Source organism: Athene noctua, chromosome Z (assembly GCF_965140245.1).
Source record: "Athene noctua chromosome Z, bAthNoc1.hap1.1, whole genome shotgun sequence".
Classification (NCBI taxonomy): Eukaryota; Metazoa; Chordata; class Aves; order Strigiformes; family Strigidae; genus Athene; species Athene noctua.
Genome location: NC_134077.1, coordinates 14,702,595 through 14,728,755, shown reverse-complemented (window position 1 = coordinate 14,728,755; position 26,161 = coordinate 14,702,595). Strand labels below are relative to the sequence as shown.

The 26,161-nt window shown below is 39.5% G+C and overlaps 1 protein-coding gene across 6 annotated transcripts in view; it reads left to right on the top strand.

Moving 5' to 3' along the window:
* Positions 1–1,627: 1,627 nt before the first annotated feature.
* NUP155 (nucleoporin 155) overlaps positions 1,628–26,161 on the top strand; it is a 38,456-nt gene continuing 13,922 nt past the window's right edge. For 2 of the 6 annotated variants that reach the window (XM_074931763.1, XM_074931761.1), the window contains exons 1-22: positions 1,628–1,842; positions 4,146–4,283; positions 7,586–7,682; positions 8,808–8,878; positions 9,415–9,507; positions 10,280–10,446; positions 10,946–11,051; positions 11,592–11,665; positions 11,971–12,062; positions 12,191–12,288; positions 12,382–12,534; positions 13,396–13,496; positions 14,895–15,065; positions 16,451–16,561; positions 17,504–17,598; positions 19,085–19,177; positions 21,540–21,580; positions 21,685–21,832; positions 22,688–22,754; positions 23,194–23,312; positions 23,520–23,617; positions 25,438–25,571. In XM_074931763.1, coding sequence (XP_074787864.1) covers positions 1,707–1,842; positions 4,146–4,283; positions 7,586–7,682; positions 8,808–8,878; positions 9,415–9,507; positions 10,280–10,446; positions 10,946–11,051; positions 11,592–11,665; positions 11,971–12,062; positions 12,191–12,288; positions 12,382–12,534; positions 13,396–13,496; positions 14,895–15,065; positions 16,451–16,561; positions 17,504–17,598; positions 19,085–19,177; positions 21,540–21,580; positions 21,685–21,832; positions 22,688–22,754; positions 23,194–23,312; positions 23,520–23,617; positions 25,438–25,571 — 2,403 coding nt within the window. In that variant the 5' untranslated portion in view covers positions 1,628–1,706. Of the gene's footprint in view, positions 1,843–4,145; positions 4,284–7,577; positions 7,683–8,807; positions 8,879–9,414; positions 9,508–10,279; positions 10,447–10,945; positions 11,052–11,591; positions 11,666–11,970; positions 12,063–12,190; positions 12,289–12,381; positions 12,535–13,395; positions 13,497–14,894; positions 15,066–16,450; positions 16,562–17,503; positions 17,599–19,084; positions 19,178–20,398; positions 20,462–21,517; positions 21,581–21,684; positions 21,833–22,687; positions 22,755–23,193; positions 23,313–23,513; positions 23,618–25,437; positions 25,572–26,161 lie in introns of those variants that run through there. The other 4 variants (XM_074931757.1, XM_074931758.1, XM_074931762.1 and 1 more) reach the window with 4 other exon arrangements.

The window sequence follows — 26,161 nt, the reverse complement described above, 5'->3', positions numbered from 1 at the left end:
CTGAGGCACCCAAAACTGCACACAGTACTTGAGGTGGGGCCACACCAGTGCAGTGTAGAGTGGGACAGTCACTTCCCTTGACCAGCTGGCGATGCTGTGCTCAATGCACTCCAGGGCACAGTTTGTCCTCTTGGCTGCCAGAGCACACCATTGACTCCTATGCAACTTGCCATCAACTCAAACTCTCAGATCTTTTCTACAGCCTCTTGTCCTTCAGTTTGTATGGATAACCGAGATTTACACATCCCAGGTGGAGAATCCTGAACTTGCTCTTGTTAAAGTTTCATATAGTGAGTGATTGCCCAGCTCTCTAGTGTATCCAGACGGAAACACAGAATCATTTGGGTTGCAAAGATCTTTAAGATCAAGTCCAACTGTTAACCTAGCACTGCCAAGCCTACCACTGAAACATGTCCCTAAGTGCCACATCAACACCTCCTGTGATGGTGACTACACCACTTACCTGGGCAGCCTGTTCCAGTGCTTGACACCTGTAAGGCCTCTCTACTCTCAAGGGAGTCCACAGCAACTCATAGTTTCATATCATCAGCAAACTTAATATACATGTGATTCCTATGTCCAGATCATTTATAAAAAACATTAAAGAGCACTAGCTTAAACATGAGCTTTGAGGAACCCCACTAGTGACTGTCTGCCAGCTTCTCCAATATTCAGAAGATACAGGGAGAATTTTCCACTTTGCTATGTAAACCCTGCAGAGTTTAGGGCTTCACTTCAGGTTCTCCATTTGGAAAGCAGGGAGGGCAGGGAGGGATTTCTCATACCAGGTGCCTCTCCCATATATGAAGCTTTCCAGAATGAGGGCTGGACTGATTCAGGAGCAGAGAGTCAGTGCAGTCAGGGCAGCAAAGATCATTTACAAACCTGACCCTTTTCCTGAAATCTGAATTTCACTGAACCTCAAGACTTCCTATAATGGTTTGGGAATGCCTACTTTGTCTAGAGCAGACACATCACTTAACAGAGGCCCAACCTTGTTAGTTAAGTCTACCACAGCCACACTGATGCGGCATCCCAAATTCTGAAAAAAGAGCAGTCACACCGAGTCAGCACAGTGTGAAGGCGGCTTACTGTTCTTCCACACCTTTGAAGGGATTTTTGTCTTACATCACTACACACAAAATCTGTGTGTTTGGATAACTCTGACGAATACGGTCTATGCCACAGTATCACATCAGGCTCGCAGTATAAAACATCTTTGACTGGTCTGTCACAGGGAGCCCCTCCAAGAGCTACTGTGACGGCCGAGTAGACAAGCAGGCAAGGAACCGCCGAGGGCCACACACCACTGACAGGCACCGCTCCCCGCTGCTCTCCTCGAGGCCGTCCCGTGCCTCTGCGGGCCGTCACAGCAGGCCACGACCGGCCCTCAGGGCCCCTCGGTGAGGCACCGCGCGGCCGCCGCAGCCTGCTCGGCTTCAGTCGCTCGTCTCCAGCAACGCCGGGCCGCCAGCGCCAAGCGGCGCTGTGTGCCGCCTCCCCGCGGGACCCGCCCTCCGGCCGGGCGCCGCTCGCAGGCCCGGCCCGGCCCGCCCGCCCGTCCCGCCCTTCCTGCCCGCGGCCGTTGGCGCGGCGGAAGTGCGCCGCGCGCGCGAGGCCTGCTGGAGTTTGGCGCGTGGCGCGCGCGGGTTCTCTGTCGGCTGGCGGAGCCGCCCGAGGCCGCGGGCCGCAGGCTGGCCGTCGCCATGCCCGTCGCATTGATCCCCACGGCTCCTTCCGCGCAGGAGGCGCTGGAGGTCGCAGGCCGCAACATCGACCGTCAGATCCAGGATGATCGCTGCTACCCGGACTTGTCCGAGCTGTTGGCCGTGCCGGAGCCTGGTGAGGAGCCGTTGGTGACCCTCTCTTCCTGGTCCTCGTCGCCTCAGCCGTCCCCGTGCCCCCGCCGCACTGCGACCCTTTGAAGGGCGGCCTTGGCCGGCCACGCGTGGGGGCCCTCGGTGGGCAGCCTGCCGGACACGACCCCCTCCCCTTGGCGGCTACCTCCGCGGCAAGGCCCCGGGATAGTGCCTTCTCGTGGACGGCAGGGCTGAGTCTGACGCCTTCTCAGGCTTGGCGTGGGTCTGGGGGTGTGGTGGATGCTTTCGTGCGTGTGTGAAAGTTGTGAATGTGGGATTTCTCTATTATAGGAGGAGTACTGCAGGAGGAATGGGCTTGGGTTGCCTCCTTGGCCCCCTCTCCTTTCAGACGATGAAGAAAATAGTACTTGTTTTCCATTTTGTCTGTTGCGAAGTTTCTTGCAGAATGCTGTTAGTGTACACTAAATGCCCAGCGCCATCCCTAAGTTACAAGGAGCCTGAAAATCTCTTAAGTCTTTATGTGACTTTCATCAGTCTATAGCTGTGTTACATGTAGATATGATGTAACGTATACCTTTTCTGAAACACCTGTTTTGTTCTTAAAACATCAAGACAGCATTTCCTACTTCATTGGTGCCAACTGTGGCAAAGTAGGCTGTTAAGAGGGAGTTCAGAGCTGTAGGTGACTCCTGATTTGGACTGAGATAGAGTTATTTTTTCTTCTGAGTAGCTAGAATAATGCTGTGTATTGCGTTCAGTATGGGATTTGGTTGAATATTGAATGCTGATAGGACACTGATGTTTTAAGTTATTGCTAGGAGATGAAGAATGTTCCAACTTTCCATGTCCTGCCTGTGTGCAGGTGTACAAGAAAGTATGAGGGAGCATGGCCAGAACAACAGACCCAGACTGGCCAATAAAATATTCCATGTTGTGTAACATCATGTTCAAAATATAGAAGAAGGTTGGCTGGGAAGGATTTCTCTCTCGCTTCCAGGATTGTCATTTTGGTATCTTTTTTCTGAGATCACTGGCCAGGAACCGACTGGGTATCAGTCAGTGAATGGTGAGCTATCACATTGTGTATAACCTGTTTGTACTTTCTATTATTTTTATTATTGTTTTATTTCAATCATTAAACTGTTTTTATCTCAATTTATGAGTCTCCCTTTACCCCTGCAATTTGCATACACCACGCACCACACACACCTCCTGGTTGGGGGACAGTGAGTAAGCAGCAGTGTGGTGTTGGGCTGTCCACTGGGTTTAAACTATGACAGTCCCTTGTGTCACCCAGGGTGCAGGGCAGGACAATGAGGATAGTAATTGAGAGAAGAAACTGGCAGAACCCAGTCTGAATCCTGTTAGCGGCATAATCAGAACTGTGGTGGTTGTAATTGTGGTGGAGGGACAAGGGGTGGATTGTGCACAGTGTCATAATTTGAAGCTCATGAGTTAGTTCCTCACACAGGGCACCATGGACTTTTGTTTCATATTGTAATAATTTTTTTTTTGTGTGTGTGTGTGAAAGGGTTTTTTTGGTTTATGTGAGTTAAGATTGTGAATATTGTGTGATGAGTGTGGATTTTAATGATAATTCTTAAATATGTAGGCAAGGGGTGGAATGTGTGACAGTGGAGGGGGCTACAGTTGTGGCCCCTGTGAGAAGTTTCTCAAAGCTCCCCCGGCTCCAGATCAGACCCACCGCTGCACCAGTGCTGAGCTGATTAGTCCCAGTGGCTGTACCTCTGTGATAACTTGTTTAAGGGGAATCTGAGAGGAGGACTGGGAGTTGTGAGGAGGAGCTGTAAGGGGGACACCTATGCAAGCACTGAGGTCATTGGAAAAAGGAGGAGGAGGAAGCGGGTGCAGTGGGCAGGAGCAGAGATGCTCCTGCAGCCCACAGAGGTCACCAGTGGAGCAGATGCCCACCTGCAGCCTGTGAAGGATCCCACACTGGAGCAGGTGACTGTGCCGAAGAAGGCTGGGACTCTTGAGGGAAGCTCGTGCAGTTTGCTCATGTCTGATTTGAGGTTTAGATTTATTGTTTATGGTCTTGTTCCTACAGAAATCTTTGTTCACACATATCTTGTGAGGAGTGGTATTTAGATACTTAGTCTCTGCAGTATCAAGACATCTTTTCTGTGTAGTCTCAAGATCCGTATTATTAATCTGAAGTCAAATGGGAAATGTGATTAGTCTAATTTAGATTTCACACATTAGGAAACAATCAGGTAGAGGTAGAAAAGGAGAATATAAACTTTTTTTGTAAATTTCTCATTCTTTGTATGAAGTCTAACCTTCTTTTGTTATTCTTACTTGCAGGTAGCCCTACCGTTTCTGGTATGTCAGATATGGATTATCCTTTGCAAGGACCAGGTTTGCTGTCAATACCTAATCTTCCAGAGATCAGCTCAGTCCGCAGAGTCCCACTTCCCCCAGAGTTAGTGGAACAGTTTGGACGTATCCTTATGGCTACAAGCTCTTTAGAAGGGACAGGAGGGAAGGAGAGGTGGTGGGGTGGTGCGGGAGAGCTGAGCACGCACACGACCAATGTGATCAAGCAATGCCCGTTTATTACAACTAAGAAAGCCCTTTTATAACGTTCTCCTGCACACGTAACATGCAGTACAAGTCCTCAAGACTGGACAGTTAACTTAGCCCGCGCTTTAAACCTTCTTATGATTGGATAAAAAGTGCCATATCAGCCTTGCCAGGCTTCCTGCCTTGTGGAACTTCCTCTTCCATCCCAGCCCCTTCTGGGGGTTGTTTGTCTCATCGAGTTTCTCTCCCCTCATTCAGGGTCACATCCTTATCGTTTTCTTGCTCAGCTGAGGCTCTTATCTGTCTTGTTCTCATGCAGGATTGCTCACATGTCCATTCTCTTGCAGAAAGCTCTCTAGAATCCCAACAGGGTGGCTCTGTCTGTTAAGGACTGTTATGATTGCTTTGAGTACTAGTGTAGTGAAGACAGGGTGGAGTGTCTTTGCATTAGAATCAGGGGGAAGGCCAACAGGGCAGATGTTGTAGTAGGACTCTACTACAGGCCACCCAACCAGGACAGAGAGATGGATGAGATATTTTATAGGCACTTAGGTGAAATCTCACAATCACTTGCCCTTGTTCTTGTGGGCGACTTTAACTTCCCAGACTGCTGCTGGAAATAAAACACAGCAGAGCGAGACCAGTCCTGGAGATCCCTGGAATGTGTGGGAGACGACTTCCTGATGCAGCTGGTGAGAGAACCGACCAGAGAAGGTGCCCTGCTGGATCTCCTCTTTGTGAACAGAGAAGGGTTGGTGGATGATGTGGCGGTTGGAGGCTTACTAGGGCACAGTGATCACGAAATAATAGTGTTCTTTATTCTTAGAGAGTCCAGGAGAGGGCTAAGCAGGACTGACATCCTGGACTTCAAAAGGGCTGACTTTGTCTTGTTTAGGCACCTGGGAGTCTATCCTGAAGGGTATAGGGGCTCAAGGAAGGCTAGGCACTCTTTAAGAAGGAAGTGTTAATGGCTCAGGAGCAGGTGGTCTCCAGGTACCCTAAGAGAAGCCGATGATAGAGAAGACCACCCTGGCTGAACAGGGAGCTTTGGCTGCAACTCAGGGAGAAAAGGAGAGTTTACAGCCTTTGGAAGAAAGGGCTAGCCACACACAGTGATTACAGAGAGGCTGTGAGGCTATGCAGGGTGGAAATCAGGAGGGCTAAAGCCCAACTGGAAATTAATTTGGCCTTAGCAATCAAGGGTAACAGGAAAAGTTTCTATAAGTAAGACAGTAGCAAAAGAAAGTCCAGGGAGAGCCTCCATCCCCTGCTAGATGCAGAAGGAAACATGGTAACAAGTGATGAGGAGAAGGCTGAGGTGCTTAATGCCTTCTTTGCCTCAGTCTTTAATAACAAGTCTGGTTGTATTGAGGGAATCCAGCCTCCACAGCCAGAAGTCAGACTAGGAGAACAACCCCGCTGCAATCCAGGAGACGACATTCAGTGACCTACTGCATCACACAGACACACACAAGTCCATGGGACCAAATGGGGTACACCCGAAGGTGCTGAAGGAGCTGGCTGGGTGCTCGCCAAGCTGCTTTCCATCATTTACCAGTAGTCCTGGCTGACTGGGGAGGTCCCGACAGATTGGAAATTGGCCAGTGTGACGCCCATCTATAAGAAGGGCTGGAAGGATGATCTGGGAAGTTACAGGTCTCTCAGCTTGACTTCAGTGCCCAGGAAGCTGCTGGAGCAGCTCATCCTGAGTACCATCACACAACACGTGCGGCACAACCAGATGCTGAGGCCCAGTCAGCATGGGTTCATGAAAGGCAGGTCCTGACTGACAAACCTGATCTCCTTCTATGACAGGGCGACCTGCTTATTGGATGAGGGAAAAGCTGTGGATGTTGTTTACTTTGACTTTAGCAAGGCTTTTGACACTGTTTCCCACAGAATTCTCCTGGCAAAAATGGCTGCTTGAGGCTTGGATGATCGCACGCTTTGCTGGGTAAAAAACTGTCTGGATAGCTGGGCCCAAAGAGTTGTGGTGAACGGAGTTAAATCCAGTTGGTGGCCGGTCACAAGTGGTGTCCCCCAGGGCTCGGTTTTGGGGCCACTCCTGTTTAACATCTTTATTGATGATCTAGACAAGGGGATCGAGTGCACCCTCAGTCAGTTTGCAGATGACCCCAAGTTGGAGGAGTTTCACTAAGGCCAAATGCCGGGGGCTGCCCTTGGGCCACAACAACCCCCAGCAGCGCTACAGGCCTGGGGAGGAGTGGCTGGAGAGCTGCCAGTCAGAGAGGGACCTGGGGGTGTGGATTGACAGCCGGCTGAACAGGAGCCAGCAGTGTGCCCAGGTGGCCAAGAAGGCCAATGGCATCCTGGCTTGTGTCAGCAATAGTGTGGCCAGCAGGGACAGGGAAGGGATCTGACCCCTGTACTCGGCACTGGGGAGGCCGCCCCTCGATTCCTGTGTTCAGTTTTGGGCCCCTCACTACAAAAAGGACATTGAATGACTCGAGCGTGTCCAGAGAAGGGCAACGGAGCTGGTGCAGGGTCTGGAGCACAGGTCGTATGAGGAGCGGCTGAGGGAACTGGGGGGGTTTAGTCTGGAGGAGGCTGAGGGGAGACCTCATCGCCCTCTACAGCTACCTGAAAGGAGGCTGCAGAGAGCTGGGTTTGAGCTTCTTTAACCTAGTAGTAAGCGTTAGGACAAGAGGGAATGGACTCAAGTTGCACATGGGAAGGTTTAGACTGGATATCAGGAAGCATTTCTTTCCAGAAGGGGTTGTTAGACCTTGGAATGGGCTGCCCAGGGCAGTGGTAGAGTCACCATCCCTGGAGGTGTTTAAGAGTAGGGTCGATTTAGTGCTGAGGGATATGGTGTAGTTGGGAGCTGTCAGTGCTAGGTGAACGGTTGGACTAGATGATCTTCAAGGTCTTTTCCAACCTTGATGATTCTGTGAAAAATAGATGTTAAGTTGCATAAGTAATAATACTAGAAATGAACTTTTCCATTATCTTCTTCCCTGATCTTTCTGTCACACTGTCAGTAACGAACTTTAATATTGTTCACGTTTCCTTCATAATGCTCAAAGTGGTAACAAGGTCCATTTGTGTAGAGTTGCTCGTTGATTTAGTTTCTGTGTGAAGAACTTTGAATGTTTATGGTACACAGTCTGTGTACTACTGAATGTAAAGTAAATGCTCCAAAGGGGATTTTGGCCTTGGTAGCTGGAATCCATTCAGTCCTTACATCAGCAGTGCTTCAGATATGCAGTGCAATTGTATGATGGGAGTATTTCCAGAAATCAGCAGAGCTTGGCTGACCATTGACAGTGACATCTTTATGTGGAACTATGAAGACGGGTATGTAGAGAACATGTTCCTGATGATATTTTGTTGGTATTATGCTGGAATTAAGTGACTGCAGCAGTTGGAGATTGTTTACTGGTGGCACAGGGGTGTGCTATTCACTTTAACTTGTCATGATTCCTTTTAGGTTTTACTAAAAATTTTGAATAATAACTAAGGATTTTTAAGAGTAACATTGCTGCCAAATCATCTAGCGATGAAAGAATGGAAAGTTAATTTCTTAAGGTTAGACATAGCTAAAATCCTAAGGTTATTGCTGTGTTTATGCTAGGGCTTTGCTTATGCCAAAAAAAGTAGAAAAAATTATACTAAGTGCCTAACCTTTCTAAGTGGATTTAGTAGTTACTCTGATGCACGTACAGCGGCCAGTCATTCCCACAATGTTAAATAATACAGTATTAGTACTTTGAAGTATTGTGATTGAAGCTCTCTTGCCTAGCTTATTTTAAGGATACATAAAACTGAAAATAATTTCATCATATTTTCAAATGGCAGTGATATGTTTATAATTTGCTTCTTTATTTGCCTTTATAGTAAGAATTCTTCTAATAAGAGTTGCTTTGTACATATTGTTGCATTTCTTAAGAAGATTAAAGTTCAGATTGTGGCTCACATAGCTCTTATGCATACATTTACATTGTGTCACAGTGTATTAAATACATTCCCCAAATAAAACAACGCTTCATGGTGTTAATTGTAAGGTTCTGGGAGGAGGTTGAGAGAATTCTTGCTTTTGAGAATTTTTATGGGGGGAAAAGAAGTAATAAATTCCTCCATTTTGATGTTAATCAGCATTGCAGATGCTGCATTGTGTAATTCAAGTAGACTGCATGAATTAACAAAATCAAGAAATATAAAATACTGCAGCTGAGTTTCAGGTTTGAAACTGTAAGTAGCTCAAATGACTGCCAGTACACTTTCGCTGTGAAACTTCTCTGTCACGCCGTTCTGCTGGATCTGCTTTCCACCAAAGCAAAAGATGTTGATACCTTCAGAGTGTTACAATAAGTATTAATGATTTTTAAACATACAGAATCTTGATTTTATTTACTTTGTCACTATGTGATACCAGGTTACAAATTTTATTCAGGTTTTTCTTTTTTTCTTGTTTGTTGACAGAGGAGATCTGGCTTATTTTGATGGCCTTAGTGAAACTATTCTTGCAGTTGGTCTTGTAAAGCCAAAGGGAGGTAAGAAGTATATGACAGTGACTAGAATTAGGCAGCTACTGACACTTCTTTATATGTTTTTTTATATATGCATATGTGGAAAAATCTGGGGTTTATGTGTATATATATATATATATATACCCCAAAGATATTGTATAGTTTAACAATCATACTGATAAGCTTGCATTTTTTTAACCACATAAATTTACACATTCAAGTGATAACTTCCATGAGATCCTGGTTTCTAGCCCTCCCACTGCTTTTGGTAACTACTGCCTACATAATATTGAAGTCAGAGTTGAACTGGCAAGAGGATTGAATTTAGAAGAAGCAAGTTTAGAAGAAAAATGTAATTTTAAAGACCCTGTATTTCATGAACTGGAAGCTGAACTGCTGACTAATACTCCTTTCTAATTCTAGAGTTTCACAGATCATGGGGTCTTAAATATGACTATTCTCACTAATCAGTCGATGTGTATTTCTAGTGAATACATTGGTTACATCGTTGTGATCTGGGAGGCTGTCTGCAAACTAAAATTTTATTTTCTCCCCTTTAGGTATCTTCCAGCCTCATGTACGACACTTACTTGTTCTGGCTACCCCTGTGGATATTGTGATTTTAGGGCTCAGCTGTGCTAATACACAAGCAGGTAATTCTCTTCCCTCATTCTCAGTGATGTGATAACAGATACACATGGCTGGTTTATTAGCAGCCATATAAAATGGAAAAAAAAAAAAGATAAAAACAAGACTGTGTGCTAAGCACCTTGCTAATTTTTAAATGATGTCACAGACAGGGGGAACTAATTTTCATGGGGTGTGCACTTGCTGCATCCTGGACTCCCATAGGAGTTGTCTTATTTACCTGTTCAACATAAAAAGAGCTTTTGAAACAGGTACTCCTGTTAATTATGCAGCATGTTGGAGAGGGAAAGAAGAGATGGGTATGAATCTTGAACTGGTTAATACAATTCATTAAGCTTGTTGGCATTTGTATTCCAACCACAGAAATTGAAAACCTGATACCATTTTTTAACTGCCATATATATTAATAGAGAAAGCGAAGAATTGTTTGGAGAAAGAGAGGATTACAATCTTTGCTCTCTTTTTATACTATCTTGATGTGAAATAGAATAAAGGTAGAAATCTGTGTTTTAGACTTTTTGCAATTAGAGGAGAAGCCAATGTCTAAAAGTGAAAAACATTGCATTTCCTTACTTGGAAATTTATACAGAGAGTTTACTTCATCTTTTTTAAAAAAACAGAAGATTTGTTCACTTTGGAGAATAGCTGTTCCAGAATGTGCATAGTAACTATGAAATTTTCTGTAATTTTTCATGTTTTCCAAAATGCTTTTTATCACAGACCTGTAATATTTATTAGAACAACTTAAACTAAAGAGGTTTTATTTACTGATTTAAGGTACCGGATCACTCAATGACAGTATGTCTGGTGGAATGCAGGTGCTACCAGATCCTCTTTATTCGCTCCCTACTGACAATATTTACATTCTGGCGATAACGTCCACTGATAATGGACGTATCTTTTTGGCTGGAAAAGATGGCTGCTTATATGAAGTAGCATACCAGGTAACTTACAGGTTTTACACACAGACTTTTCTTTTGTTTCATGGTTGTGGGATAGAGGCACTAAGAGTTCTAAAACATGTCAGGTTTGCAGTCTTTTTTTCTTCCATAGTTATGTTGCACATCTTGTTTGAACAACAGCTCTGATGTGTTAGTTTGAAGAAGTAGTAATTATATGAGGAATAGAATGCAGCTTCAGTCAACTTCAAAAATAAAATTGTGACATCCTGTACCCTTTTTCCTGTAAAATTTTCCTTTTTATGATCACCTATTTCTTTCAATTCAGTAGTACTTATTTTTTCACTTAAATCAATGGTCTGTAGTTGGATTTTTACATGTTTTCATACTTGTTCTGGGGTTTTTTAATATTGTTTTGGGGTTTGTTTTGTTTTTTCGTTCAATGCTTGTTTTTTCGTTCAATGCTTGTTTTTTCGTTCAATGCTTGTTTTTTCGTTCAATGCTTGTTTTTTCGTTCAATGCTTGTATTTGTTTTAAATTATAGGCTGAAGCTGGCTGGTTTAGCCAGCGCTGTAGAAAAATTAATCATTCAAAGAGCGTGCTGTCTTTCCTTATTCCTTCATTGCTACAGTTCACATTCTCAGAGGATGGTAAGTACTGATGTTAAAGACTTACCCAGTAATTGAATATAACCTTTTAAATAATATTATCAAGAAGACAGTCCTTATTCAGAAGATTTAGTCAACGCCAACGTAACTTGCAGTGGTTGATAATTATAAAAATCAGGTCACTTGTTTTGTGTCTAGTTCAGGATATGGATACGAGAGCCTGGAGAGTTTGACATTTATGACTAAAGTTAGTGTTCTGTAGTACAAACTTAATATGTGCTTAGCGGGTCTTAGCAGGTTCACTGCAAACAGAATCTTTGAGTAAAAAATTTTACCCTGTTTCATTGTTTAGCAAAAAATGAATTTGAAATTATTATACTTTTTTTTTGCCTTTTTCTAGTTTACTAATAATTGTGTGAAATTGATTGCTGTTTTAAATCACTATCAGTAGGAGCCCTGTGTGGGACTCCTGCCTTTTTTTTAACTTACAACTAACTATTTTCTAGGTATTTTGTCTTAAACTTGTTTTCACCAAATCAGTGTTGCTTTGCTTGTTCTCCCTTTTCACCTTCTCCATCACAGATCCTGTAGTTCAAATCGCCGTTGACAACTCACGAAATATCTTATACACCCGCTCAGAAAAAGGGGTGCTGCAAGTATGTGCCTTCTTCTCATGACTGTTGGCTATGTTACTAGTGTGTATACAACTTTTTAAGTTTCCCCAGTACCTGGATATTCTCTGTAGATATGTCAGGGTATTATTCTGATTCATCTTTTTGTAAGTGTGTGCTGAAGACCTAAAAATACTTTCTTCAGAGGAAAGAGTAGACTTTTGATCTTGCCCTCAATTATATGGAAACATGAAGATGAAGTAAAAATAGATACTGAGTTGCTGTTTGATAGATGTGACTGTATTAATTAATTCAACCATAAAACACTAAGCTGTATTATTGAATTGCAGGTTTATGATTTGGGACAAGATGGTCAAGGAATGATGAGGGTTACTTCTCTTTCACAAAATGCCATAGTGTCTGCTGCTGGAATCATTGCCAGGTATATTTATGACAATTGTAAGATACTTTCTTTGAGGCCAATGGTTTTATGTTATATTTTTGAAGAATGTTGTTTGCTTATTTCTTTGGATTGAGAGTGTATGAGGTCTTTTGGGTTTTGTTTTTTAGAACAATAGATCGTTCTGTATTTAAGCCTATTGTTCAAATAGCAGTGATTGAAAATTCTGAATCCATAGACTGTCAACTACTAGCAATAACACATGCAGGTAAGAAAGCAATGCTGATTCTCCCCTTTTGAACTGATAAATGGCGTCTGCACAGTTTAGCAAAATTATGACCTTTTTTTATCTTTTGCCCAGGTGTCCGACTGTATTTTAGTACTTCACAGTTTAAGCATCCAACAGCTCGTCCCTCCATGCTAACCTTGGTTCATGTCCGTTTGCCACCTGGATTTTCAGCTTCTTCTAATGTGGAGAAACCCACAAAGGTTCACAGAGCTCTTTATAGCAAAGGTAAGGAGTGTAACACAACTCAGATGAGACTAATTTTTTTTTTGGGGGGGGGGGGGTGACAGTTGCTATCTCACTGTTTTTATATTGGTGTGTTCAAAGCTGTGGGAATAACTGAGAACTAAGCATGGCTTCTGCGTGTTAATGGGAGACTTTGGAAGTGGAGGATTGTACTGTTTTTCAGAATTTAGTTCTGCAAGGTACAGTATTTGAGCAGTGAATTCTGTTCATGTGTGGATGAGCCTTTTTTTTCTTATAATCTCCCTAAATGTGTTCAGATTCACCTGCATGTCTGCAGCCATGTGTGATTAGTCCTTGAAAGCAGAAGATAGGCTTCTTACCTATTTAGTGCTTCTCATGCTGAATTTAGTGCGTGCTGAATGTTGATTATTTTTTAGCTCATTTAGCTACTGGTACCATGTAAGATACCAAATAGCTGCCAGGTAGTTCCAGCTTTATGTCACTTCTGATTGTAGGCTGAATTTTTAAAAGAGCTGCAGAAATGGAGAGCGGGAGAAGTGTCTCTATCTTGCTGACCTTTTTAGTCTTACATACTGATTTTTATCCTTGAAGTCATTTCCAGATGTTTTTTCATCCATGACCTCTTTAAACATAATATTTTTGAGGCATGTTCTGCCTGTTTTAGTCTTATTTTTCTACTTTTTAGAGAAGATGGCAAATGGGGTTAAAGGTGACCTTCTGAAGAACACTATGACATACAAACTGAGGAGATATTATTTGCTGTTCGAATTGTATGAGTAGGACTTAAAGATTAATTTTTACTAAATAAGGAATGAATTAATGAATTTGCATTGAATGCATGGTTATTGCTTCTAATACAAACAATATTGCTGTTCTTGCTAGGGATCCTGCTAATGGCAGCTTCAGAAAATGAGGATAATGACATCTTGTGGTGTATCAATCATGATTCTTTCCCTTTTCAAAAGCCGATGATGGAAACACAGGTACTAAAGTAAACTTTTTTTATAATTTTGATGGAATCTAAATACTATTTTTTCCTTTCTGATAACAGATGCTTGGATACTACTGTCTTCAAGAAATGGGTAGTTCACAGAAAACGTTTGGAAATGCTTATCGATCTACTAATCAATATACTTAAAAGAAAAAAAACAGTAGGCAGTTTTGTCAGTGAATGGGAAACTGATCTGTTAGTAGGAATTTCTAGTTCAGCCATACTTCCTAGCTTGATGCAAGCTTTGTATCAAAAGCAGTTCCCATGACTTCTAAGACTTGACTTCTAATTAACATATTTGAAAATATTGTTGCATATTGTGCATGAGTACAGGAAGATATGGTCCACAGTCCATAGTGGTGTTTGTTGATGAGGATAAAATTTGACAAAGATTATGTAAAATGTAGATGCTAGAGACTTCAGGGTTTTTTATTTAAATTGATATTCCGTGTCCATTAAATTTCAGAAATTACTAATCTCTTCATTATTTGACAGGTTTTTTTCTGATTTTCTTTTCCCTAATTGTTACATAAGTGGGTTTGTAAGAGGGATTTGGAAGGGGCTAATTGCCTTATGCGTCAGTTCAGGGAGAACATTCATGTATTCAGCTCTGAAGGAAGTCTGAAGTCTGCTGAAGTAGAGGAGTGACATGTCAAAAATGGTATTATTGGAGGAGCAGTAGCAGAGCTGGAGTCAATGGAGAGTGTATAAAACTTTCAGAGTCTGGTTTTGATTTATCTGTTGTGTTAATAACTTACAAAGAAGCTTTATAATTACTGCAGAACCTTTCCCTGCCAAAATTTACACATAACTAACCGAAGTGCTGGTGTCTCTCTTTTTTTCCAAGGCATTTGACAGTGACAGCTAGGTTTCCCAAACAGAACTGCAGCGTGCTCTTGAGCAGTTCTTCCTTGTTAGCATGTGCAGTGTTCTGGAATGTCTTCACTACTGTATGTCTCGAGTTATATTTGAAGTAATGTTGCCAACTGTGGAAGTCTTGTAAACCTTTATGGTTTCACTTGCCACATTTTTTGACTTGTTAAGAAATAACTTGTTCATGATACTTCGTTCTGATATGGTTAACTGGTTGTTACTGTTTATATTGTAGCAGCATTAAATGATCCCACTTTGCAAGTTGTTTTACATTTAAATAGAAAACACTATCCTGACCCCCAAAAGAAACAGTGTATATATATGCTCCTAAAAGCAGCAGTATATATATAACTGTAAATGTCATAATAACTTTCTGTTAGACGATTCAAGAACTTGCTGGTTTTTCTTGTGTCGAGTATACTGTGTAATTTTAAATGGTAGATAGTAAAATATCCCCATGGATGTGCAAAATCCATGTCTGTTACCAAACTTTAGATAATATCTATCTGTTGTTCAGATGACCACCCGTGTTGATGGACATTCCTGGGCTCTTTCTGCTATTGATGAATTTAAAGTTCAGAAGATTGTAACACCACTAAATAAAGACATTATTCCAATAACCGATTCACCTGTTGTTGTGCAGCAACACATGCTGCCACCTAAGAAGTTTGTTCTGCTTTCAGCCCAGGTGAGTGTTACTTTTCGTAATATAGGAAATCAGAAGAGTAAGTATGAAGATGGAAGTCTAATCTAAACCTGTAAATGTTTATTTATTTTGCATATGTTTTAAGGATTATATCTGGATATGAATAAGGAAGAAGATGGCTGAAATACCTGTACCTGTTTTAAATTTACTCAAATGTATTGGGCCAGCTTCTCTTGTACAGTGTATTAATAGCTTTTGTTGGTCTCCAGAGACCCTTGTAGATACAGATCATCTGAAAAGTTTTTAACCTTGGTTATACTCATGTTTATGTGAAATTGAAACAGACACTGGCTGCCCAGAAAATATAGTTTGAATAAATATTGTTGGCAATTGAAATTCAGTAAATAATATCTTATTTGTTATAGAAATCCACAAAGGGTTTAACTTCCCTACTTCTCTTTTCTGATTACATTTAACAATGTTTTAGGGCACTTAAGAAAAAAAGTATAATCATTAATGTCTTGCAACCTCTAGACTCCACCTGCATTTGTTTAATGGCAGCTGTTTTTAAAGGCAGTAATTGGACCTTCTCCAGTAGTTAGTGTGGATGCATGCAAGATAAGATTGAGTGTAAGTCTTACTGTGCTCTTGATCCTGAATTCTTCAAGCACTTTCTTTCCAGGCAGTTTTGAGGATTTGCGAGATACACACAGCCTTTCTTTTCTCTATATACTTGCTGTATGCTTGTGTTGGTTTAAGCCCTGCTGGGACCGGAGAGCACGTTGCTGTTGCCCCTTCCCTACCCTCAGCCGGTCGGGCTGGCAGTTAGGCACAAACCTGGGTTAAAATAAGAAGAAATTTAATACATCAGTGTGATAAACAATCTGAACAACAGCAATGGCAGTGATAACAACAATAAACAGCAATAACAGTGAACAAGACAAACGATATACAGAGAAATACCGCAAATGATCAGGGAACAAAGCTGATGCGTGGGTCCCGCCACCAAAAAGCCAGAAAAGCAAAGTAAAAAAAGGTTATGCCCCTGGACCTGACATCAGCATGGTATGAGTAACCTGGCTGGAGATCTCTTCCCCATCTTTCTCTGCTGGGGAAACTTAACCCTATCCTAGTTGAACCAGGACAATGCTTGTATTGTATGCTTCATCTTAGGCTAAGAACAGCAAAATTAACTGTTTATGGAGAGTTTATAGTCGCTTCAGTATTTTTCCTGCCTTTCCTAGACTTGATAGAGAATTTTCTGCATGTGAATGGGAACTGGACTTTAGGCACCATTGACATTACACTTTGATCCAATAGTACAGCAAAAGAAAATTCAGAATGCTAAAGATAAGCACCATGGGACAGGGGTGTTGGGATGGACAGAGTAAAGGCGATTTTATTCTAACTTATTTTGTTACTTTTAGGGGAGCTTTATGTTTCATAAACTCAGACCTGTTGATCAGCTGCGGCACCTGCTTGTTAGTAATGCAGGTGGAGATGGAGAAGAGATTGAAAGATTTTTCAAGTTGCATCAGGTAAGAACTTTTGACCTGTTCTGAAAATGAAAGTTTTCTAATTCTTTATTTTCTAATTCTTTATTTTCTAATTCTTTATTTTCTAATTCTTTATTTTCTAATTCTTTATTTTCTAATTCTTTATTTTCTAATTTCTTTATTTTCTAATCACTTTCTTTAGCATCATTTTGCTGTTGCTGTAAACTTGTAGTTAACATTTCATTTATTAAAGTAGATTTTCTCCTGTGCTGTCTACATAAAACAAGTATGTATAACTTCTCATTTTATAACTAAAAATGGAAGTGTAATTCTTGTATGTCTTGTACATAGAAGCGTAATGCAGTTCTTGGTTTAGGAAAGGGGTTCATCTAAGAACAGGGAAGGAAGAGTTTCCAAAAGTTAAATTTCTACCACCACAACAGGTTTTCACATTGGAAGGCCAATAGAAATGTGTATAATTGGTCTATTTTTTGTTTAAGGTAAATAGCAAACAAGCAAGAGGGAAGCTCTTTTAATTTGACTAGTACTGATAAGTATCTGTAGTGAATTTCACTGTAATCTATTCTCTTGTGATTTGATAGGACATACTAAGTGATATTTTAACAAGCTATTAGAATATGCAAACAGCTATTTGTATAGATTTTTTTTCTTCAAACACAATCTTAATTTGTGTTTCTGTAGAAATTGCATGAATCTTAGTCATAATTAGGTGACAGATGTGAAGATTGTTTCCTACCAGTAATCCTACTGAGTTTGAAAAAAAGTGTGTAAATCTTACCTGCTACAGTGGGATGCTTCACTATGCTTCACTTCCTGTTGATAATTGGGAAGAACTGATTTCCTTGCCTTCTAAATAAAATGATGCAATAAGTATTTACTCTTCTGTTATTGAGGAATGTAACTTCAATACATTTCTTATCAACCTGATATAAGCTGCCACACTAATAGTACAATATGCTCCAGGAGGATCAGGCTTGTGCCACTTGCCTTATCTTGGCCTGTTCTAATGCTGCATGTGATAGTGAAGTATCTGCCTGGGCTACTCGAGCATTCTTCAGGTAAGTTTCAATTCTCTAGGTTGTTCTGAATGTTATGCTCAGGATTGCTACAGCCCCTAAATAATTGTGCAGGCTCTTAACCTGCTGCCTGAGTAAGCATTGTTTTAAAATGAGCATAAACTCTTAAACCTGGTGGAATACGCTTTTGTGCTAGTTCAGGGTTCATCAACAGGGGAAGCTTCCTGTAATGGTGATTTCTGGTTAGTTCCCCTCTTGGAAGCTTGTATTCCACATGTAGAGGAAGCTATTGAAAATATAGTTTAATCTGCTTGAAATGCACTTACCTATACTTCACAGTATCCTAGTTCATTGAAGTGCAGTGTGTAGTAATATCTTTAATGAGACCATAGACAGAAAAAGAACAGACAAATTTTTACATTTCTGTGGGGTTTTAGCGTTTTGTTTTGTTTTGTTTGTGTTTTTTTCTTAACATACTGTTATTAGTTATGTTGTTCACCATTGTTTCAAGGAAATTTATATTCAAATTGACTTATTCTGTTGAGGGCCTGATGGTCATAGATAATAATTTTATTGGGGGGCGGGTGTTGTTGGGGTTGGTTGGTTGGTTTGGTTTGGTTTTTTCCACTACAGGCTGAGGGAGGAAGTAACAGACTTCTACTCTGGAGGATTAATTTGTCATCTATCTTAAGTACTCCACAGGCTTGCTATGTGCAGAAATGTATATTTTAGTTAGCTGCCTTAAACAAGTTGGTTTATTGTGGGTCTCTTGGCTGTCCTCATAGTGCATGTAGCCTGGAGGAAAAAAAGGGTTTTGTAAGAGCTGTTGAGAGTGATGATAAAATGTGCAGCTTTGACTGCATGTTTGCCATAAAGTTTGAGTGTTATGTTCCCAAAAGCTTGCTTGTTCTTTTCCAAAATTTCTTCGAGAGTTAGGTAAACTCAGCTATTCTTAGTAGGCTGTGAATAGTTACTCTTTGTTAAACTCAATTACATTAAAGAAAATGTGGATAACTGGGGAGATGGGTGTTAGAAAGGGAAGATGTAAAGAACTGTTCAACTAGAACTATAGGAGAGATGGATGGATACTACTTATGGATAATAGAAGGATAAGCATGGGTCATCTCAACTGTGTCCACTTCACTCTGGAGGCAAACTTTAAAAAGATACTAAAGCATAAGCCTGATTTTGAGAATTGGTAGGTTTCTCTTTAATGCCGTATCATATCATATCATATCATATCATATCACTACAGAATTTAAAACATCCACAAAAAACCCCCTTAGTTGTTTATCTAACTTACCTTTGCAATTGCATATGTTAATGCTTTTTATATAGCATATATTCAGTTAGTTTTCTTGTCTTCTGCTAAAATTATCAGTTACAAATATTTCTGAAAAGTTATGGTGTTTTTTTTATTCCCCATTTTAAAAGAATGCCAAAATTGCTGTTAATTCTCAAAGACAAGAAAATTAAACAGAGTGTGTATGAAGTGTGAGGAATTTTTGTCTTTGCATGTAAACTTTAGGTATGGTGGAGAAGCACGAATGAGATTTCCATCGGCTCTGCCTGCTCCAAGCAACATTGGGCCTCTTCCATGTTCTTCTGTTCCTTCTGGTAAGTAGCAAGCATTTCATGGTTTTGGACAGGGTTTTTTCCTTTAAATATGCTGTATTTTGTCTGAAATCGTCCCTGATTTTCCACTCACTGGCTAATTTAATTACAGGGGTGTTTTTTGTTTACTCTCAAGTGTTTTTTGAATTTAGTGTGGGGGTGATCTGATCTCAAACTATGTCTGGATGTTGTATATAATCTCTTAAGATTATGGAAGAAGGTATATATTTGTTGCTGCCAGAGGCACTTGCAGCAGCCAGAGAACATTTATTGATACTACAGTTCAAACTTTACAAAGATTAGTTGGTTGTTGTGTGCTATAACAGAGTATCTTCTTATAGCGTCATTGTTATACCTCTACAGATACTCTTATGAGAAGAAAAGAAAATTTTGATCAAGAAATGGGTTAGTTTCTTGGAGTGATTTCTCCTCCTAGCTTCAACATTTGCTTTCTGCTTAGGTCTCAGTGCCACCTACAAATGAGGATAATGCCTATTCTTTCTCCTCAGAACTTGATGCTTATTGGAGTGGATGCCTTTCTGTATTAATCAGATACACTTACATTTCTACAGTTCCTTCAGGAAGTTGTCCCTTAACATGTGTTACTTCCAGATCTTAAGGGTTTTTTTAAAAAGAAATTAATAATGATGGATTTGGAACTCTGAATTACTGAATTAAATTTTTTTTTTAATTCATTGATTTCCAAGATCCTTTACCCTTATCTGCATGTGGCATTCAATTTTACACAGAATGGGGAAGAAAAATTGATTGCCTGGAATGCAAAGAAATTCCATTTCAGTACCATTTTTGACATATATCCAAATTCATAAATATTGGAGAAAGGTCCACTGAGCCGGGATGAAGGTTTGGAAAAAAAAATTCTTTTTCAGAATTCCTAACTAGTATTAAAACAGAAAGAAGAGTGGCTATTTTTAAGGCATCAGTGGCATCACTTTTCAAGCCTGATGGTGTGGAACAATGGCAATGTGGGCAGGAGCTGAGAAAGGTATAAGAATTTAAGATTAAATCGGAGTTGGAGAGGACAGTAGCTATGAGGAGAACAGGTGCTAGGACCAGACTGAGAATGAAGGTAAGGTGTGGGGGAAAACACACGAAGCTCTGTAATCAATAAGGTGACTCTTCTGATTTTTGGATGTTTTTATTATTTGCTGTCATGTATGCCTCTTTGAAACCTAGTATCAAAGCATATGTTTCCATTTTGCTTCAGTGACAGGTCCGGGTGGAAGATGGCACCATTCTTCTGCTGCTACTTACTCCATTTGCTCAAAGGGTAGAGAACTGTCATGTGAAGTTAAGATTCTGATATTGTGGATGTCCCATGTGGTGGGTCAGATATTGCTGACCAAAATAGATTAAAACACCTTGAAATTTAGCATGTGAAACTACTTTACAATAATGTTAACATTAAAAAGTGAGGCACTTTTAATCCTCTTTTTCTCACTGTTCTAAGTCTAGTCATGCATTTGCATGCTGCTTTTCTGCAAGTCTGTGTTTTGCTTGGCACACAGGAGAATGTGCTCTGAGAATGCCTTGGCACTGTTTAGTGAAGGATTTTGTTATCCTTTGCACTGTTGAGAGAGTTGTAAGTAATAAGGTAAGAAAGACTGATTCTTTGATAAAAGCCAGATTTTTAGAGTGCCAGTTTTCTTGCCTTTTCTGTGATGTATCATCCTATATGCTGATGGTACATGGACATTTTTGTAGATGACCACATGTGTTGCTCATGTTTGGGGTTCTTAGGTATTCAGACTTAATTTGCAGAATTGCAGTTCACAGCTGAATCTGATGACATGGACAGTCTCAAACTGAATGTTCCAAGTTAACAGTGTTGCTGTAATGTTTGTTCAACTGCCTTATGTAAAAATAAAGAGTAGTAATACCAGTTTCTTTCAGTTGAGTGCTTTGAGGTAAAATTGATACTCTTTGAAAAGATCTAGATGACTGAAAGTCAGTGCTTTGAGGATTGGTGCCCATATCAGGAATGGGAGCAGTCAGAAGGTGAAGAACAAGAAAAATTATGTGGGCAGTATTATGTTTAATGCAGGGAACAGATGGTGTGCAATAAATAACACATGAATGCTGGAAAAAAAGTGCCTAATAACCGCTCTTGAAAGAAGCGTATCCATTTGGTTCACATAGAGTGTTGCGTTGATAAGAAATGAGTGCAGTTTGGTATTTAACTATAAATGGAAGTTGTTGGACTGGTTCTAACTTTAAGGTACTTTAACAACTTCGCTGCTTTCTCACAGGAGTTTTATGCATTTCATTTTGGTTAGGTTTTTTATCTGTTTTTAACAAACTTACATTTATTTCTTTTTCCTTTTAGGTTTCCCTTTGATTTTTGATAGTCCATATCCTAATTTTAGCTTTTTGGCAGCACCTGGGCAAGGTAATGCCTTGTTTGCCTCTGCTGGAGAAATGCAGAACTTTTTTTTTCAACTAGGCTTTTTTATTTGCATTCAAATGAGTAATATTTATCTACTTTTACCCTAGGTGTGCAAGCTACTACATCAACTCCCATGTTTCCTTCTGGGAATTCCATGTCTCACCCTGGTACATCCATTAGTGGAATGATGGGTCCTGAGATAGTATTTTCTGGAAAACACAATGGCATCTGCATATACTTTGCTCGGATTATAGGGTAAGGTGTTTGTGTAAAAAGAGATTCTGTCACTCTGTTTCATAGTTTTTCTTTCTCTTAATGATAGTAGGTAGCAAATTCTATCTTAATAGCATTTTAAATTTGAAATTAGTAAACTGCATTTTTATGCTGTGTTTACGAAGTACTTGTTGATATAATATGTTCTCTTTACAGCTCTATGAATAATAATACATTCAGTAAACGGCTGGGACAGGAAAGCTGCTTTGACATTAATCCTGTAATCAAGTGTATATGCACAACTCTGAAAACTGAAACGTTTTATTTTTCAAACCTATGTTTCATATTCCTACTAAAGGATGAAACAGTAATGCAGAAGGATTTACAGGATCAAAGTCCTGGCTTGAAGTCTTTCCTGTTAAGAATCTTTAAACAAAATGCTCAAATCGGAGCGATGAAGCAAAACTAAAGAGGATTCTGTTGCCTGGATGTTGAGTCCTGTGTTACTGAACACCCCAAGCAAGAACAGAGCTCTTCATATGTTAGTCATCTCTGCATGCTGGTTGGGAAAGAAATTTCTTGTTACAAGATTTGTTTGCCTACACAGTATTTCTAGGGAATAATATTGGCCTATATTTAAAGTATTTGAGAGTATCAAACTCCATTTGATTAAAGTTTTAAAATTTGAAATTTTATTAATTATCTATATCTGTACCATTCAGAAATTTATAATGGTAACTTTTTTTGAATGTTTAATTTTCATCCAAATAAAATTTTTACTGTAAACCTTGAAGTAAAAAGCATTACCATTTTTGTTTAAGATATTATACATAAAGACTTGCAAAAATAATTGCTTAAATTACTTGGCTTTTAACACAGTATTGTTTTGTGTTGCAGAAATATTTGGGATGGCAGTATAGTTGTGGAGAGAGTTTTCAAAAGCGGCAATCGAGAAGTTGTTGCAGTATGTAAAATAATTTATATTTTTGAAAGTTTCTTAAAGTATGTCTTAAGCCGTGTTATACTTCTGTTCCCAATCATAAACTAATAAGAAAAAAAAAAAATCATTTGAATGTTTTCTTAAGTGCTGTGCTCTTAACTGAGGAGTAATTGTAGGTTTCAGATTTTTTTTAAACTGCTGTTTTGGATGTTACTTTTAAAGAAACCTAACTGTAATTTGATCTCTGTTGTTTAATTTGTTGTAACTTGATTTTTGTTATTGTAATTTGATCTATTTGTGGTATAATAATGTTGTGTTCTAGTGATAGCATTACTATTATGCTGTTTATTTGTTGTACGCTCTTTGTGTTTGTTGTTTTAGTAGCTTTCACTTAGAATTGTAAATTTTTGGAAAGGGGTTTGGAAACTAAGTTTTCTGTAAAGAAGTCTGCTTTCTTTTGCAGGTAGAAAGTAGTGTTCCATCCCATGTGCTGGAATGTGTACTACAAGAACTGAAAGGTTTACAAGAATTTCTGGATAGAAATTCACAGTTTGCTACAGTAGGAGCTCTTGGAAACCCAAGGTATTATTAATTGTGTTAAATTTACTAGTGATACTTAATGTCCAGCTCTTGAAAAACTACCATGCATATCTGTGAGTTGATGTATATGTATGATCTCCACCTTCAACTATTCAGATGCTAAAAATGAGTTGTTAGACCTCATTTTTAGAAGGTGCAGTATTTGTAATCATATTAGTATCTCTTTTTATTTTGGAATTGAAGTTTCAGCACACCAGCCAATCTTCAACAGAGGCTTCTGGGTTTCATGCGGCCTGATGGTGGAAGTTCTCAGCAAGTCCAACAAGAACTCCAGAGGAAGTACCACGGTATGTAGTTACTTTTGAAGACAAAGTATCAGGAAATTATGCATTTGGATGTTGTCTTTCTCGATTTTTTTTGTTAAAACCTCTGAATAAAAATGCCTTTTTTCCATAAAAATTTGACATTAATCAATATGCCATATTCAGTAATAAGTTCTTCAGAAAAAGCATGGTAGTTTGGAAACTAACTTTGCTTGCACCTTGCTCTTGCTTCCTTACCGTACCATACTGTTCCATCAGGAGCGGTGCTTCTGCAGTGACGTGGGTGTGAAAACAGCATTTACATAGCACTGTACTAGAGATGAAGTATATATCCAGAATGAGAACTCAAGTCAAGATAAAGAAATACTCCAGCGTTTAGGCTGACTTGTGGCAAGAGACTTTGTTACACACTGCAGATGTTATCTTTCAGTTTAACACTAAAAGCTTTAATATTGCAACGAATTAAAGCAGTCCACAAAGGACAGTATCTCTCTGGAGAATCTGGGTTTCAGCACAATAATGTCTAGTAGTCTTGAGCCATCGCAAAACACAAATTTTATCTGTCAATTTATTAAGCTAAAATAAAAGTGCTTGAAAATTCAGAGCACTTTTAAACTTTTCTCTCTCGTACAAAAAACTAAATTTCCATTCTGTGTAGATACATGTTCTCTTTATCCTATTTTCACCTTTTAGACAACCTTGAAATACAAACCCAGAGGTTTCTTTGCACAATTACCTGTCTTGGGTTTTTTTCTTCCTAATGTTCTCCGTATTTCATAAGTTTGTTTCATCTCCTCATTACAGTACTTAATAGCTGCACACCAATTTATATTTTCACCATAGCAATTGGTAAGCAATTCGTTTGTGAGACAAGTCAGTATGTTGTCCTATTAAAAAAATACTGTAATGGAAGGTGCCAAATGTCTACAAAACTTTGTTTAGAAATAAAAAGCTGTCACTCAGCGCATTTGAACTCACATCGTTCTATAGTGTAGCTTTTGCCCAGCACTTGCATTACAAGTTGGGATGTATTGCTGATGTTTATACAGAACTGAAGATGGTTGTGGTACATGGGCTATCATCCTAGGTTTTAATTTCTACTTCTTTTTCTGTGCTGCTCACTTTCAGTAGTACGAATGTAATTTTTTTAAAAGTAATTATGTAGAATTTGGTAAACATTTAATAATTATTTTTAATTTTTATGCATTCTGAAGCCCATAAACCCTCCTGGATTACTAAAGGACACAATATAATTTTTGCTGTCCCATTTCTGAACTGTAAGAACTCTAAAGTAGACATAAATTCCACCCATGTAATAAGTATGTCCGTATTATTCTTTCAGTAAATATAATACATATTACCAGATTTAAATGTTACTATTTTTTTGTAGCAGTTGTTCCCTTAAAGATAGTGTAGACAGTGTTGACCAAAGTTGTAATTGTAATTGTTCTTTCTAAAACCAAGTACAGGTAATCAAACAAAAAGGCATCTGTATGGTTTTCTTTTTATTTCTTTTATGTTCATCATAAATACATTTGTAATAACTATTTATGGAAAAAAAAAAAAAGGTAAAAATTAGACTGATGTCAATCCAGTGCACTCACACAGAGCCATATTTCTTTTTCAGAAACTATACCTCCTGTGTTGCATGGCTGGAATTATTTGTTTTGGGGAAATGTTAACATGGCACTTTCCTATAAAGAGAGCTAGACAGCATTAATCAACAATGGAAGAGAAAAAACCCCCAGAAATTTTAGGAGATTGTTATTGTAAAGTCTCAAAAATTTACACACTAATTTGAAACATGTAAACAGTTAATTATTGACAGTCTCTTTGCTTTTTAGCTGAGGCACAGCTAACTGAGAAGACCTCACTTCAAGGCATCCAGGAGCTTGTTTGCAAAACCTGCCAGGCATTAGCTTTATGGAAGTTGCTGTGTGAGCACCAATTCAGTGTTGTTGTAGGTGAACTTGAGAAGGTATGATCTGAATTATATGATTTTAATTTGTTTGTATTTAACATCTGAATTTCTTTTGCTACCTAAACATTACCAAAGGACTATTACTTTAATTCACTGAGGAGTATATAATAAATTTTAAATCACACTGGGATTTTTATTCAGGTTGTGTTTATTTTTAAGAGACTGATGTGTAGTATTGGCCTCATCACCCAATTTTAGCAGATTGAAAATATCATTAACAGTAGATTTTATTTTACTTTTATTGTCTATTAATAGTGAGTCTGGTTTTATAAATTACTGTGTTTTCCCCTTAAGTACATTCTGCAGAATGTGCCAAGAGAAATAGACCAATGTTGTCTAGCTGAGAGGAATTCACTTTTGCCTTGGTGTTGGTAAAGGTTTAAAAGTGGAGAGCAATAGGATTGTTGAGTCTCAAACCCTTGCACTTTTAAGTAGAGGTCCAGAATATCACAGAACAGCTAAGGTTGGAAGGGAGCTCTGGAGATTATCTATGCCCTTTGCTCAAAGCAGGGTCAGCTAGACCAGGTTGCCCAGGACTGTATCCAGTAAAGTTTTTAAGATCTCCAGAGATGGAGACTCCATAGCCT